A 16,718-nucleotide genomic window follows, 5' to 3' on the forward strand; every position below is an offset into this window, starting at 1 on the left:
TAATGCTAATATAAAATCAGCAGCTGACAGAGACTGCTTTCTAAGCTTGCAAGTGTACAACAAAGAAAATTCCACGACCTCAGACTGTGTCCAATCGATCACGGGGAGTCACAGATTAAGGTAGGAGCGACATCAAGTCTCCAATGCAATACAGTCCATACACATACAATCCAATCTGCGCTTTCTTGTTGCTGTATAACCGCTGTTGAGAAGCAAACAAAAAAGCTGGAATTTATCACAGAAGGGTCGAGTCCAGCTTGGATTGTATGCGTATGGACTAAGCTTGCAAGTGCCCATTGTTGTTTTGGAGTTATCCTGTAATTGTTAGAAGCAGTGATAAAGTTGTTCATATTGTTGATGAATATTATAACACATATCACTGATAGTACTCATTTAAGTAACAATATACAGCTCATTGGGCCTAATACAACAGTCTACATTTTACTCAGTATTACTCACAAAAGTCCATGAATTGAGGATGAGCTTATCGGTCCATTTATTTGGAAATTTGGAAAGTAAGAAAATAGACTTGATTTTATATTGCTGTATCTGGAATTTAAAATATTCTTGGGGCGTTTTTTCTCTACATAGTATCACTGCAGTCAACAATAGAGCAGCACGAGGAGCGCAGTACTAAGATGAAGCAACTGCTTGTTAAAACCAAGAAGGAGCTGGCTGACTCCAAGCAAACGGTGAGAGCTGAAGACGTCTTTATAACTTGCTGTATAACTTATATGCTTTCTTATCTCATCAGTTTTTTTTGGTGTCCATTTACCACTGTAGGAGTCTGATCAATTGATACTCCAAGCCTCACTGAAAGGGGAGTTGGAGGCAAGCCAACAACATGTGGAAGCTTTCAAGGTATAACTAGTATTCTTATAAGTAATACTGGATGTCTCTTCAAATATTGACCGCTTTTTTGTGATCATTTAGCTTGACTTGTATATTGTGGTTTCATTAATTGAGATGGAGATTTGTGACATATTTTCTTAGCATGCAAAACATACAAAATTGTTTTTACAGAAGTTTTACACACATCTGTTTCTGCCTGTAGGCAGGTATTATAGCGATGGTAGGACTGTAGGTGAGTAATGCTACATACACACTTGAGATATCTGCAGATCCTCATACACCCCTTGTTTAACAGACTTCATCTGCATATCTGGTAATCATAAGCAGATCTGAAAATCCATCCTGGTGGATCTGATCTGCAGATGATTGTCTGTTAAACAAGGGGTGTATGATGATCTGCAGATATCATAGACTATGAATGCATTTTGCAGGAATGGATCTTTTGCAGGAAGAGAACTTTTGCAGATACTAATCTGTTGAATGTGTACGGGCATCTTTGTGTGCAGCATCTTGCAAAGATTTTATCTGATGGGGAGTGCAGCTCCATAGACTAGACTGTGTAGAGTATGGCTCTCATACTACATGGAATGGGGTAAAATTGGTCTGATCTTGCCTTCTCCAAAGACTTTTATCTCCAGTGTGTATGTAGCATTAGCCTGTAGTGCATAATACACACAGGAATATTGACAAATTATTTCTGTTGATAGAAATGCCCTGCTATTGGAAAAAAATAAGGATGTTTGTACCCTGAGCTCCTGCTCCAGCCCCAGCTTATTCCGCAGCCAATAAGCACATATCTGGACCCGAGAAATTGAGAGAGGGTGGAGATGACAAAGAGCACAGGGATGAAAGCAGGAACAGTAAAAACACCTGCAACTGAAAATGTCCTCTCCTACATGAGGTAGAAAAGTGCCAAAAACAGTACAGTACTTCTTATGGTAGGGTGGTAGGCAACACTACAAAAAGACACAAACCAGCATGACAGGTGGGCCAGAAACCCAAACGTCCCAGTCCCATTTTTTTCCTCCAGCAATTGATAAATAACTGGGGTTCTGCTGCAGAGGACGGGGATGGTAACTGGTAGACCTGAGGTCTGCAACCAAAGATAATCTAATGCCATTGAAGTGTGAGGAGGGCAGATAAACGGTCACCACAAGATAAGAAGATATTACATGCTTCTGTTCCAACATACATAGATTGAACAAGCTGACTGACTTAATTCTCTTGCGGATGGATGACCATGAAAATCATTCTAGAAGGCAAAATATTCAGAGCACAGCAATTGGTAAGAGGCCCCTGGAGTAAATAAGACCATTAAAATAATATATATATTTTATAATACAAAGGTTTGTTCAAGGTAAGCTTTCATTCTGAAACGGTTTTATTCTCTGAATTGTTTTATTCATTCCGGGCACTACTTGCCATTTGTGTGGTTGCCCTTTTGTCCCTATACACAAGAGTCATATACCCACATCCCATATTAGCACGTCCCAATAATAAAAAGTGTGGCTCTCACTGGATGTCTTTTTTTTCCCCTCTTTCTTTACTTCATTTGTATAAGTGACCTTTTTGAAGCCACAAATGCTAGTAATCTGAAATATACTTTTAAATAGGAATATTTAATTAATTATACAGTGTGGTGCCAATATTCCTAGGAGAGTTGACCAAGCTCAATTAATCTTTTTTTCCTAAAAGTCCAAGAGATATGCCAAAAATCTTCTATTTATTAAGATACACTTAAAAAGACTTAAAAAGATACACTTAAAAAGAAAAAAATACCGACCTGTATTCTTCAATCTAGTTTAAATTGTGAGTTTACAAGTACATTAAGTGCCAAAGATGCAAGTTGAAAGAAGATAAACAAATAGACAATCAGATAATTAAGAAATGTTATAACAACAGATTCTAATCCCAAATACAGGAGCATTGATGGTGGCAGGCTGTTTTTTTTTTTTTACTTGCTGTTGAGCTTTTTGGCGAATATGCTTGCCTGCATGCCTATGTATGTGATCTGTCATGCCCTTGTTCAATCCACTCACTCTGCGGCGTATTCTCTGATGTACCTGCGTCCATTGTCACATATTGCTGGATGGTTCTCATGTCATGCCAAAAATCTGTGGCAACTGTACACATTGACAAATTCAGGTCATGCAGCATTTCAGGATACGATCCTGGTCCCCGCTGTTAACTGCTGGTATACAGCTTAGTGACATCTTCAATGCATTGTTGCAACCTCACTTGTAACAAATGTAATTATGTGGCTGGAAAGTGTACTGGTTAAGGGCTCTGCCTTTGACATGGGAGACCAGGGTTCGAATCCTGGCTAGGTCAAGTACCTATTCAGTAAGGAGTTCAAGGCAAGACTCCCTAACACTGCAGGGTGGCCTCTTGAGCGTGTCCCAGTGGCTGCAGCTCTTGAGCGCTTTGAGTCCGACAGGAGAAAAGCACTATATACGGTAAGTGTTCCTATTATTATTATTATTATTATTTATTATTATTATTAATTACGCAGCGTGCATGTCTCAGTGGAAAAAAACAACAACAAAACATCCCATGATAGACCTCCAGTAACAGTGCTCATGAGAGACCCTGTTAACAGATGGCTTCCGCTCTTCCCCTTCTATTATAGCACCCCTGGACAGACCCCCTCATCACAATCCTCAAAAGACTGACCACCCCAAAATAGACCTCCAGTTACAGTTCTATTATTAGCTTATATGTATGTTGATTGCAGCAAAAAGCATAATCTTGGGAAAATGGAACTCTAGTGATCCTTCCACAAAAGTGCTTGGAAGATGAAAAAAAAGTAATTAATATGGGTGAATTGCTAGCTATTTAGAAAACTGTATTTGATACATTATGTGGATGGGTTAGACCCTAGGTTCTCAACGTGTGGTACGCGTACCCCAGGGGGTACTTCTGATGGTTCCAGGGGGTACTCGGGCGTCATATACTTGACCAAGAATAACAAATTTAGAGTTTTAGAAAATGACAAATCTTATTTTAAAAACACCAAATTAGTATTTTAAGTAATTAAAAGCAATAGTAAATGCTTGGAAATTGTTCAGAACCAATTATCATATACTACAATTAAATATATATTTATCAAGGGGTACTTGTGATAATGTTTACTATGCTAGGGGGTACTTGGTGAGTACGGGGTTTTAAAAGGGGTACATACCAATAAAATGTTGAGAAACACTGGGTTAGACAACTGGAGAAGATCAGACTGTAATTTAGAGCACAATTGAATTAAAACTACATGTTTCATGGAATACGAAAAGCATAGACTACCTGTATATATTTTCTCAAACATATGTTTTGTGTTTTGTTATAAAATTGTACATTTGCGGTACACTAATATGTAATGTGTGGGTGTGAGGTCTCATAATCTTCCACATGTGCAAACTTTCACTGTTAAGGCCTTGTTTCCACCATGGAAAAGGCAGAGTAGAATGATTGCATGTTCCTGTGAATTTCTGTACATTTTTTATGCATTTGCAGTTCAGTGCAGATGACTGTACTAGTCACTTGTATTGAATTGTGTTCAGTTTTCCATAAAAAAGTGAGCAGCGGTGTATTTGTGTTATTAGCAAAAATGCAAACATACTGGTGGAAATGGGTATAATGGAATCCTATGGAGAAAGTAGTGCAGATCCTCCACTCCGCAGTATGGAGTTGCAGAAAATGCACCAGTTTTTGCCTGGTGGGAAGGCCACCTAATTACTAGATCACTGCATTAGTGTGTTGGAGTTGTATTTCAAGGTATACTGTAGCTGTATTCTTGATGCTAATTCATTTTATATTTTAAAAATAGATGTCTCTGTCTGTGCAAATACCTTTCAAACTATTACTTACCATATGTTTCATTTGGCGTGTCTTTTTGCTATCCAGATTCAGATTGCAGAATTGACATCAGAAAAGCACAAAGTACAAGAGCAGCTCAGGTCATTAACAGAGCAGCATCAACGTGCAGGAATTTCATACCAACAAAAGCTGCTTGCTCTTCAAGAGGAGCGCACTGCTGCAAAGGTATGTAGCTTTGTTTCTGCTGTTACATTTGTCCAGTTGGACATAGCAACAAAAGCTATAACCATAACCAAGAGCTTGGATCAATGTACTGCTCAGAAGGTTGCTGAGAAACTTTCATCCACAGATTGCTTCAGAGTGCAATTGTGTGTGTGTGTGTGTGTGTGTGTGTGTGTACTTATGTGTGTATGTACCCCCCTCCCCCTTTGGTGGCACCCAACCCTAAAACCCCCTTGTTCTGCCCAACCCTAAGCACCCCAATGGTGCCTAACCATAAGCACCAACCCTCCCCCCCTTCCCGGTGGCACCTAACCTTAACTTCCCCCTGGAGGATGCCTAACCTTAATCCCTCATTTTGTCTGTGGAAAATAAATTTGTATAAGATTATTTATGGTTTTATTTAACAAAGAAATAAAAAAATGACAAAAACATAAAAATAACCTTTTTTTTTTCTTGTATAAGTGTAAGTATTTGTTGAAAAATTATAATTTGTAGCAGGTGAAAATAGCAGAAGCTGCTCGTTGTGGTGCAAAAAGTTGAAATATAAACTATTTTTGTCTGAGAAAGCACAGTGAACAGTTTTAGAAACAATTATACAATTTAGAAAAGATTTGTTAAATTCTTGGTTGCTGTAATCAGTAAATTTGGTATGGACATAAAAGTTAAAGTTGCCTGGCTATCCTGCTGACCTTCTGCCTCTAAAGATGGCTACTTGGTTGAGTGATCTGAAATTCTGATTGGATTGGTTGTAAATAATCTCCATTGATGAGCACAATCGATTATGAATGATTATAAAAAATAGTCGTCTGACTGGATTTTTCTAGTTGGTTGTGACGGATAGGAACCAAAGATTGGTTCGTTGATGGTGTAGTGAACGATTTTTTTTCCGATCAGAATTATCTGATCGCTCGAACAATTTTTCACTAGAAATTGGATCGTTAGTGGCCACCGTAATAATTTTAGCCATATGCAGATCAGGTGTTTCCAACATTCTTGTCAGATCTGATAAGATTAGCTGTTTGCTTGTTTCTGGTGTTGTTCAGATGCTACTGCAGCCTAATAGATCAGCAGGACTGCCAGGCAACTGGTATTGTTTAAAAGGAAATAAATATGGCAACCCCCATATTCTTTTCACTTTAGTTGTGCTTTAAGTACTGTATTCAATACATAGTTATGTAGACATCTAGCCTGAATGTGGAACTGAGAGTTCATTAGCATTCATCTCCTCCACTCCAGCCATCTCTTCTCTTGAATAAGGTGAGGGGGAGGAGGGATTTAGTTGACTGTGACAGTAGTGATTACAGGGGACATATGAGTAGTTGATGCAGGTGATCCAGAGGCTAGAGAGCAGTGAGCTTCCCAGCAGGGCCGGCACTACAAATAAGGCAAAGAGGGCATTTGTCCCCAGGCCCAGAGTCCCTGGGGGCCCCCTTTGCCAGCCAAGGATGCCTGAAGATAGATCTGTTCCAGCCGCGGCAGTCGCCGGTTGCTGGCCGGCTGCCGCCCACTCAGCATGTGTGTTCTGCCTGAGAATGCCATTGTAGCGGGGAGCTGACTGAGACAAACGATACATACCTGTATCCTCCAGGCGGTGGCGGCGTCCTGGTCTCCAAGGTTCCCTGGCTGGCTGTGTTACATACATGCGGCCAGCTATAGTGCAGAGCTCCTCCCCATGTGACGCAGGCATGGACGTCACATTGGTGTGCCCATGCCTGCGAGGAGAGAAGAAATCCGCTGTTGCAGGCTGCTGGATGGAATCACCTCGGATGTGCCTGCCTGCCTGACTCTACGCTGGTGAGTCAGGCACAATTGCTCACTCTCGGCTCAGGTGTTACATAGTGTCACTTCTGCGGCCACATGCTTTACAAACTGAGCTCTATATATTATATATGCTGCCTCTGCTTCAAATGCATTCGGTTAAACTGTCCAGGGCTGGTCGGGGCTCTATACCTTATATGCTGTTTGTGCTGCATTGTATATATTCTTTTTGCTTTGAATGGTTTTTACTAAAAGAACTGAAGAAAAATCCCGATCAACTTGATACATCTTGAGAAGTTGCATTAACAACTCTTGTTTTTATGCATTTATTAACCCTGCCAGTGCTTGCTGTGGGCTCTATTGATTGCATACAGTTTCTTCTGCATTCAATTAACCCTCCCAGTGCTGAACAGGTCACATGCAAACTGTACATTTCATTCCCCCTTACAGTGTTAAAGGAGGCTAGGCTTCTCTATGGGTCTGTCTCTGTGGACTGTCTGTCCTGTCTCTGTGGACTGTCTGTCCTGTCTCTGTGGACTGTCTGTCCTGTCTCTGTGGACTGTCTGTCCTGTCTCTGCGGATTGTGTCCTGTCTCTGCGGACTGCGTCTGTCTGTCCTGTCTCTGCGGACTGCGTCTGTCTGTCTGTCCTGTCTCTGCGGACTGCGTCTGTCTGTCTGTCCTGTCTCTGCGGACTGCGTCTGTCTGTCTGTCTGTCCTGTCTGTCCTGTCTCTGCGGACTGTGACTGTCTGTCCTGTCTGTCTCTGTGGTTTGAGTCTGTCTCTGTGGTTTGAGTCTGTCTCTATGGACTGCATCTGCCTGTTTGTCTCTGTGGAGCAGGGCTGGTTCTATAATAAGGGCAAACAAGGCAATTGCCCCCCCAGTATGTACCACCCTCTGGCTATACTAAACCATAGGTGCAAGACTGAGATTCTTCCCCCACCAGGGTTAATGCAGAATATGTGCAGCAAGAGCGCCAGGGTCACATACATTACCTCTGCAGTAAGAACATTGTTCATCTACCTTCCACCAGGCATCCGACCATTTCTGTGGCTCCCCTGTAGCGGAATTTTTTTTTTCCAGGGGGGTGGGGGGGGGACTCAGATTAATTGTTGACCCGGGGCCCCATTGTAGCTAGAACCGGTCCTGCTTCCGAGATCAACATAAACAAAGATATGACAGCTGGCATGGGCTAGTTTAAAATCTCTGGCAGCCTAGATGAGTTGGAGGATTTTGTTTCAGCAGTGGCAGTCAATAAAGGCTATGGTCTTACAAATACATATTTTGTCCATGGCAGTCAAAGAGTTAAATAGATACACGATCTAGCAGTATCAAATATTATTGATATTTTCTATAATTAAAATAATTTTTACAAAAAAAGCGCATCATGCCAACAAACCTTTGTTGCAAAAACTAGGTTGTAAGATCCCAAAAAATACCTCTAGATGTTTTCTGGAAAGCAAAATGATGTGGTTTTTCAATTAATCAGAACAATTATATTTTGGCCAAGTTTGTTTGCACTGACAAGGAATTTGACTGTGTAGTTGCTTAACGGACACATGTCTTATGATATAAGGACAGACTGTATACATAATTACAGATCAAGGACAGTATAGGAACTAAAGTAATTGAAAAATAGGACGAAGCTTTCATTTTCCAGTTCGATTTCTGTGCAATAATGTTTCCAATCCTAGCAGTTTCAGAATTAGCATTGTTTTACAATAAGCAGGGCTACCACCTATGGGAAAAAAACTGTTCCTGTGCCTGGATGTTTTTAGTTAGAACTGACTGGTATCTCACACCGCAAGGCAGAAGCTGGAAGATGGAGTGGGCAGGGCTGACCCTGCCCATTCCATCTTCCAGCTTCTGCCTTGCGGAGTGAGATATCCGTCAGTTCTAACTAGGCAATCTCTGTCGCTCTCTTTTTGCACTTGCTAGTGTAGAGATCCTGCAGGGAAAGTAGACTGCAGCCAATTCTTTCTGGCAATCGAATCATGCGCTGCAGACTCCGTACATGAGCCGATTGCAGACATTTATTGATAACATGGCGATGGATTCAAATATTGCAGCGAAACTACACCATTGCTTTCTGTGATAGGCCAAGCTTTTTCAGCTTCTGTAAGTGGTACAGTCTTGATGATGGCAGCAATGTTGCTAGCTGACATTTTGTCTTTCGGTTGAATAGTGATTGTAAAGACTTTTATTACAACAAAAATACCCTTCAGGTTAACTATTCTGACCAGTGACACATAGTCTGCTAAGATATTGTTCCCATTTCATCAGTGAGTTACTTGGACTTCCTTCCTGTGATGAATTAATTAAAAAATGCATTGCAGTGATGTGCATGCAAACACTGGTAAATGTAATTAGATTGTGAAGCATCACCTTACGTCAATGAGTACTTAGCATATTGCTGTACTGTTATTAGAGCTGATGGGTAGATGGGTTGTGTATTCAATGAAATGTAATTACATCTATAATTCATGACTGGGGAAGTACAAGATTGTTTGTTTTTAAATACTTTTTTTATGAGACTGTTCTCTGTTCATAAAAAAAGAACCACTATGCAGCAGTTTGGGCTAAATTGTACAAAATATGGTTGTAACTGCAGCTCTGCTCTTTTTGGAACTTATTTCTCAGTGGAAATTTTAATGCCCGCCTCCTGTAACCTTTCATTTGAAGAATGAAACTTATTTATGTTCTGCTGAAGCTGCTGCTTTTCCCACTGCACACATCTGTTCCCCATTGACCTCCTGCTTCCTGTCATGTAGCTCTGTGTTTCAACCAGTGATGCTTCCTGTCTTCCATTCCAGTGTATTACAGTATGGAACATTACCAACAACTTGACTTTGACTAATTTACTCTGCTTCTTTTATCTTGAGCAAATCACAATAAATATTATTAATAAACTGGGGAACAATAAAAAATATTTTTGCGCCCCACTGCTTGAAATATGATTGTGATTTCTATGACACCATATTTATAGAAAGGGGATCATATTTTGGTTACTGGCAATCCGTCCCTGGTCATAAGTAATGTATTACATAACCTGGAGATCCACAGCTCCATTTACTTGAAGAGTCATGTATTGGCAGCCACAACCATACATATTTGCTAGGATAAGTAGCAGAAGGTGGCCAGCAGACTTTCATTACAGCTTTATATTGCTATTTCTTATTGTACCCAAGGCAACATGTGACATAATGAGATAAACGTGTATGTACAGTGCCAAACATATTAACAACCAGGTTGTTTTACGTGTTTTATTTTGCTGCCTGAAATAATTAATTTCTAGGCATGCAAGTGACAGCTTCCGTCTTGTCGGTACCTTGACAAGAATATAGTAAACATCACTGATAAGCAAAGTACAGCCATAAAAGTTTTCCTGGCAGAATTCAACTTCTGAGGACAGGGAGATATAAAATACATGAACTATTGACCTTTTTCGAACTCTGGGACACTTATTAGGCTGGCATTGAGAACAGGCAACAAAACATTTAATCTAGTTTGTAAATGTTTAAATATAAAAGAAAACCATAGGATACTTAAAGTCATTTTTTGGAATAGGAGGATAAATACAATTATTTATCGCATCAGTTTATTTTCACCTCGGGTTCACTTTAAAGGACAACTGTAACGAGTGATATGGAGGCTGCCATATTTATTTCCTTTTAAACAATGCCAGTTGCCTGACAGCTCTGCTAATCATCTGCCTCTAATACTTTTAGCCTGAGCATTCAGCAGATCAGGTGTTTCTGACATTGTCAGATCTGACAAGAATAGCTGCATGCTTGTTTCTAGTGTTATTCAGACACTACTGCAGCCAAATAGATCAGCAGGGCTGCCAGGCAACTGGTATTATTTAAAAGAAAATAAATATGGCAACCTCCATATTCTTCTCACTACAGTTGTCCTTTAAAACGGGGACCTGCAGCAAAAACACTGTTCTCCTCTCTACATTGTTAAAGCCTATATTACTCACCACCATGAAAGTGGCAAACGATATTTGACAGTCAGTGACGTTCAGGCTGATTACTACTTTATACATTTGGTCATCATCACTAAAGTACTATTAAATAAAAGTAAAATGGGTATTTTTAGCTTATTGCCACTTTTGTAAATATGCTGATCTGAAAAGTGTTATTTCTGCAGTCCTGTACGGAGCAGCAGTGGAGCGTTCTATGATGCCTTCTCCCTGCGGCGATACAGGTCCCTTTTTGCTTCCTCTTCAGTGCTGCGCAAGCCAGCTAATCACCAGGCAGTTTCAGTCCCATGTCATGTGACATGGACAGAAGCAGCATGGTGATTGGCTGGCTGCACAGCACTTGTGAACTGAAGAGGAAGTAAAGATGTATCGCCGTCGGGGGTAGATACGCTCTGTTGCTGTTTTGCATTAACTATGTACAGCACCGCCCATTCCCCCACAAGCTCCAGTTATTTAACTACTGCCCTTGGATCTGACCTTATTATCTGAAGTATTTCTAAATAAATTAGAAGTGCATTTATTCTGTTTGCAGAGAGAAATAATAACCTTAAGGTGCCCATACACTTACTCGTTTTTTCGCCAATAGACATCAGATTCGATCACTGTGATCGAATCTGCTGTGAAATCGATGTGCAAATGCTGACCGATCGACCGATTTCCATCCGAAATAGATTGATCCCATCGATCTGTCCGCGCGGAAAATTTCGCTCAATCGCTGGCGGGTGGGGAGTGCGTCGATGGCGGCATTCGAATATTCGATGACCGATGCTAGCGGCAATACATTACCTGTTCCCTTGGTGCGTGTCCCGGAGACCGGGGGACTCAAGCCGGCCGGATCAGGTAGTGTATGCAGGCGGCAGCTCCACAGATTGTAAATCGATTTCACAGTGAAATCGATTCAAAATCTGTTTGCAGTGTAGGCAGCCAATAGATCCTTCTTTGATCATATTCGATCATTTGCATAATTCTGTGTCAACCTAGAATTATTTGCATATTTTAACCATTTCCACCGCCCGGACGTGAAGCTCACGTCCGGGCGGCAGCTCTGCAGCGCTTGGGCGCGCCCCGGCGTCCCCGTTGTGTCCCCCGGTAGCCCTGGGATCAGTGAAAGGGAACATGGTTCCTGATCACCGATCCCTTTCCCCGCAGAAAAACCGAAGCGCTCACCTGTGAGGCTTCAGTTCTTCTGCCCGGACAGATTTCCACATCCCCCTTGTACTTCCGCTTAGCGAGAAGTACAAGGAGGGTAAACAAAAATGAAGGTGGCCATCTTGTAGCCAAATAGTAAAACTACAGCTACACATTTTTTACATTACAGTTTACACACATAACAATATTAAAAAATGACCTGTTTATGTCCCACACCAAAATATTATCCAAATACAAATTTTAATGGAAAAAAAAAAATACAATTAAAAAAAAAAAAAAAAAGACATAAATAGTTACCTAAGGGTCTGAACTTTTTAAATATGCATTTGAAGGGGGTATACTACAAAAACATTTTTTTAATTATAAGCTAGTAAATAGTGATGGACGCAAAATATTTTATTTCCAAATAAAATATTGGCGCCATACATTGTGAGAGGGACACAATTTAAATGGTATAATAACCGAGACATACGGGCAAATAAAATATGTAGGTTCTAATTATGGTAGCGTGGATTATGTTAAAGCTATAATGGCCGAAAACTGAGAAATAATGATTTTTTTCCATTTTTTTCTTATTAACCCTGTTAAAATGCATTTAAAGTAGCTCTTAACAAAATGTACCACCCACAGAAAGCCTAATTAGTGGCGGAAAAAAACAAGATATAGATCAATAAATTGTGTTAAGTAGTGATAAAGTTATTAGCGAATGAATGGGAGGTGAAAATTGCTCCGATGCATAAGGTGAAAAATCCTCGCGGGCTGAAACGGTTAAGTAAAGTAGAGAGTTGGCACTGAGCCAAAACTGCACTGAACGTGTTTTACACTTCTGTATGGGGACACAAAAATGCCTATAGATGTCCAATGCAGGCAGAAGTAGTTTTGTACTAAAATATCTTAAGATGTTTATGACGTATGAATGCGAATACACATAACTCTAGTGTCTAGGTTTAAAAAGAAACTCCAATCTAGAATTGAACTTTATCCCAATCAGTAGCTGATACCCCCTTTTACATGAGAAATATAATGATTTTCACAAACAGACCATCAGGGGGCGCTGTATGACTGATTTTGTGCTGAAACCCCTCCCACAAGAAGCTCTGAGTACCGCGGTACTCTAGGCAAACTGCCACAATGTAACAATGTTCACAGACAGGAATTAGCTGTTTACAGCTGTCTCTAACAGCCAAAACAGCTAGGAGCAGCTACATAACCTGCCCACAGTAAAAATGTCACCATGTAATAAATGTCAGAATGTAAATCGGGGAGAGGAAACATTTTACAATGAGCAAACACTGACTAAATCATTTAAATCATTTATACATAATTATGGTAAAAAATGAAGCACTTTTTTACTACATTATTTTCACTGGAGTTTCTCTTTAAGATACTAGAAGCTTGATTGTCAATGCATTTACATAAGTGAATAGAAAATATGTGTCTATGATACAGGCTGAGCAAGCAGCAGTGACCGCTGAATTTGAAAGCTACAAAGTTCGTGTTCATAATGTGTTAAAGCAACAGAAAAACAAAACTGCATCTCAAGCTGAACATGAGGCCTTCAAACAGGAAAGGTATTTGGTGATTTGTTATAAGATTAACCTGCAATGATTCCCAATTATGGATTGGAATTTTATAGCAGTTATATGTAATATGTTGGTGGAAAATACACATAAGAACATGTAAATTGTAAAAACATCTGTCAAAGGAGTGAATGTGGCTCTGTAATACCAAGCATGATGTTAGTCTGATAGACCCTCAACAAAAAATGTGTAGTTCCTACTACAAACTAAAATGTATTCCAAAGTCACTTCAGTTCTACGGATGGTAGATAAAATGCCACCTTAGCAGTCTCATGAGTAAAGTGAAAGATGGTCAAACGTGATTAGGTAGTTAGTAGGGTTGGTCTTTTAAAACTATATGTTAGCTTTTCCTTAGGACAGTTTTTTTTACTTTAGTGTCAATGTGGACTTCATATCCGTTGCATCTGCAGGCTCTGTGTTTTTTTCTGAAGTCTAGTGGGATTTATTTGTTCTTTCAGCCTCTGGGACTGGGGGAACTGGAGCAGATCAGAACTTAGCAGGTGGATCCAAGCAGCCTAGAGTGCCAGATCAGTGGTTGGTTCTCGGAAAGAACAATTATAGAATATGGAAGTGCACATTGGAGGATGAGCTGATGTGTGTCATGGAAAAGTTCTGGGATAGTTTAGCTGGACTTATTTTACTAAATGGTGTAAACATGAAGCTAAAGGTAGCTAATAAAGAAAATATTTTAAATATGAAAAGAGTAAAACGCATATACACATGGTGCTATAAATAGATGTATTTATTTGGCATAGCCCCCTGGAGTAAAGTAAATATTGGCCACTGTGCACCAGGTAATTTTGGAGGTTCTTAATGAGTGTGCCAGGGGTGGGAAAGGGGTGGGTGGGCATTACTTACCAACTGAGTGCTGCTCCCCTTGCCCCCAGTGCATATTGGATCTGCCATCCTCTCCATGGACCAATCATAGCTGCCAAATTTTCAACTAACAAACAGTCTTGTGGCCACTATAATGCATACTGGGACATGTAGTCCATGTATGTGAGTACATGTTTGTCCTCTCATACATGTTCTACATCTGCCAGGAAGTTTAAAATTCGTCAGCTGTGGTCGATTATGGCGGATCCCATACGGATCGGGGGACAGAGGAGCAGCACCCTGTGGGTAAGTAATACTGATCACCCCAACTCCGCACCCATCGGCACACTTCATTAAGAAACTCCCTTAAATAATAAAATTCCCTGGTGCTCAGTTACCTTTAAAATGGGCTACCTCCAGCTATAGGTATAATTTAGTTTCCCCAATCCTTTGGGATATTTGTTTTTATATTCATGTAAAGCAAATTTTGGAACGCACCAAACTATGTCCCAGCATCCCCAAATATCGCCTACCTTTGTAGTCTATTTTATCACCTATACATTTTTTTTTTTTTTTTTTACAATAAAAGTGATTTCTTTAATTGATTTTCTGAACGAAAAATAACATTTGCAAAATAAGTGGAATGGTTATTAATAGCACCATGCTGACTTCATGTGTTTTTGAATTGACCTTAGGGATCACCTACAGACAATGTTGGATCAAGTAAAGTCTAAACTCCAGGAAGCTCAGCACAGTCTACAGATGAGCACAGCAGAGCTGCAGGCATTGCAGTCTGATCATGACATGTTACTGGAGAGACATAACAAAATGCTGCAGGAGACTGTGACCAAAGAAGCTGAGCTGAGAGAAAAGTGAGTCATGGATAACCTTTCGGGGAAGAAGTGTTTATATTATTCAAATATAAATAGATGAAGTACATTATTCCATTTCATTGTTACTGAGGTGCTTTTTCCTAGCAGCAGGACAGCCAGCTTCACTGTTTCAAAATAATGTTAAAAGGCAACTGAAGTGAGAGGTATATGGAGGCTGCAATATTTATTTCCTTTAGGCCTCATTTACACCTAAAAATGCTTTTGTGCGCTGTTTCCCCCCTCCCCCCGGTGCTCCACTGCGTTGGAAAAAGCGCTTTTCTAAGTGCTTTGCCAGAGCGGTTTTGAGATTCATTCCCTGACGCAAGTCAGGAAGTAAACTCTTTGAACCTGAAAAGAATAAATACCATGTATTTATTCAAAAAAAAAACCTGAACGCAATCGCCACATAAAGTGGTTTTGTGAGCGTTTAGCGCTCTTCCTATACCTTCCATTATATGAAAATCGCCCCAAAAATGGTACAGGCACTGCTTTGCTGAACCGGGCTGATATGAACCTTCTCATAGAGATTCATTGCACAAGCGTTTGAAAAATAGCCGAAAAGGCCCTATGTGGACGAGCTCTTCAGCAATACCAGTTGCCTGGCTTTCCTTCTGATCCTCTGTATCTAATTATTTAAGCCACAGACCCTGAACAAGCATGCTGCAGATGAGGAGTTTTTGACATTCTGGTAAAATCTGCCCAAATTAGCTTGTTTTTGGCATGATTCAGATATTACTGCAGCCAAATAGACCAGCTGGGCTGCCAGGCAACTGGTATTGCTTAAAGGGAAGGTTCAAGCAAAATAAAAAAATGTGTTTCACTTACCTGGGGCTTCTACCAGCCCCATGCAGCCATCCTGTGCCCTCGTAGTCACTCACTGCTGCTCCAGTCCCCCGCTGGCAGCTTGCCTACCTCGGAGGTCGGCGGGCCGCATTGCGTACATTTTTACGCATTCCCGCTAGTGCAGGAACATTAACACATACATTTTTACGTATTACTGGTTCAATGCGTAAATCTTTAAAAGGAAATATAGCGGCCTCCATATACCTATCGCTTCAGTTGTCATTTAAATCGCCCTCAACTACCTATTGACAATAGATTGATTCACATATTTATCCTGCAAGTCTCAAGAACTATGTTATCCTGCACCTCTGTGGCAGTGATCCTCCATTAAAGGGGTAGTGCACTTACAACTTGTGATTTTTCACTTGATGCTAGCAACACAAGAAAAAAAATATACCCTGTACAGCGCTGCAGAAAATTTCAGCACTATATAAATACTAAATAATAATATTTATAGTATAGTTAAACTTAACACTTACAAGGGTAGTTATGTTATCTTGCTGGGACTTGGAATTTAAGAGAAAAAGGTGCTGAGGTGAGCGGTCAATTTACATACAGACAATCACTAACCCTCTGCACTTACAGCAAACATTCTAATGCTAGGTACACGAGATACAATTTTCTCGCAGATTTACTGCCAGATCGACTATTTACAACAGGTCTGATCTGATTTCCGATCAATTTTCCGTAGATGTGAATCGAAAATCAATCGGAAATCAGATCGGACATGTTGGAAAATGTCAATCTGGCTGTAAATCTGCCAGAAAATTGTATCGTGTGTACCTAGTATTATGAGGTGTACTACACCAGTGGAAACCATATTGCCTGTTTCAGG

At 40.3% G+C, this 16,718-nt stretch overlaps 1 protein-coding gene across 3 annotated transcripts in view; it reads left to right on the forward strand.

Moving 5' to 3' along the window:
* The window catches only part of GCC2 (GRIP and coiled-coil domain containing 2), a 112,231-nt gene that overhangs the window by 80,132 nt on the left and 15,381 nt on the right, over positions 1-16,718 (forward strand). For all 3 annotated transcript variants that reach the window (XM_068268282.1, XM_068268280.1, XM_068268281.1), the window contains exons 14-18: positions 592-692; positions 784-861; positions 4,747-4,884; positions 13,222-13,343; positions 14,864-15,040. In XM_068268282.1, coding sequence (XP_068124383.1) covers positions 592-692; positions 784-861; positions 4,747-4,884; positions 13,222-13,343; positions 14,864-15,040 — 616 coding nt within the window. The remainder of the gene's footprint in view (positions 1-591; positions 693-783; positions 862-4,746; positions 4,885-13,221; positions 13,344-14,863; positions 15,041-16,718) is intronic.

This window comes from Hyperolius riggenbachi, chromosome 2 (genome assembly GCF_040937935.1).
Source record: "Hyperolius riggenbachi isolate aHypRig1 chromosome 2, aHypRig1.pri, whole genome shotgun sequence".
Classification (NCBI taxonomy): Eukaryota; Metazoa; Chordata; class Amphibia; order Anura; family Hyperoliidae; genus Hyperolius; species Hyperolius riggenbachi.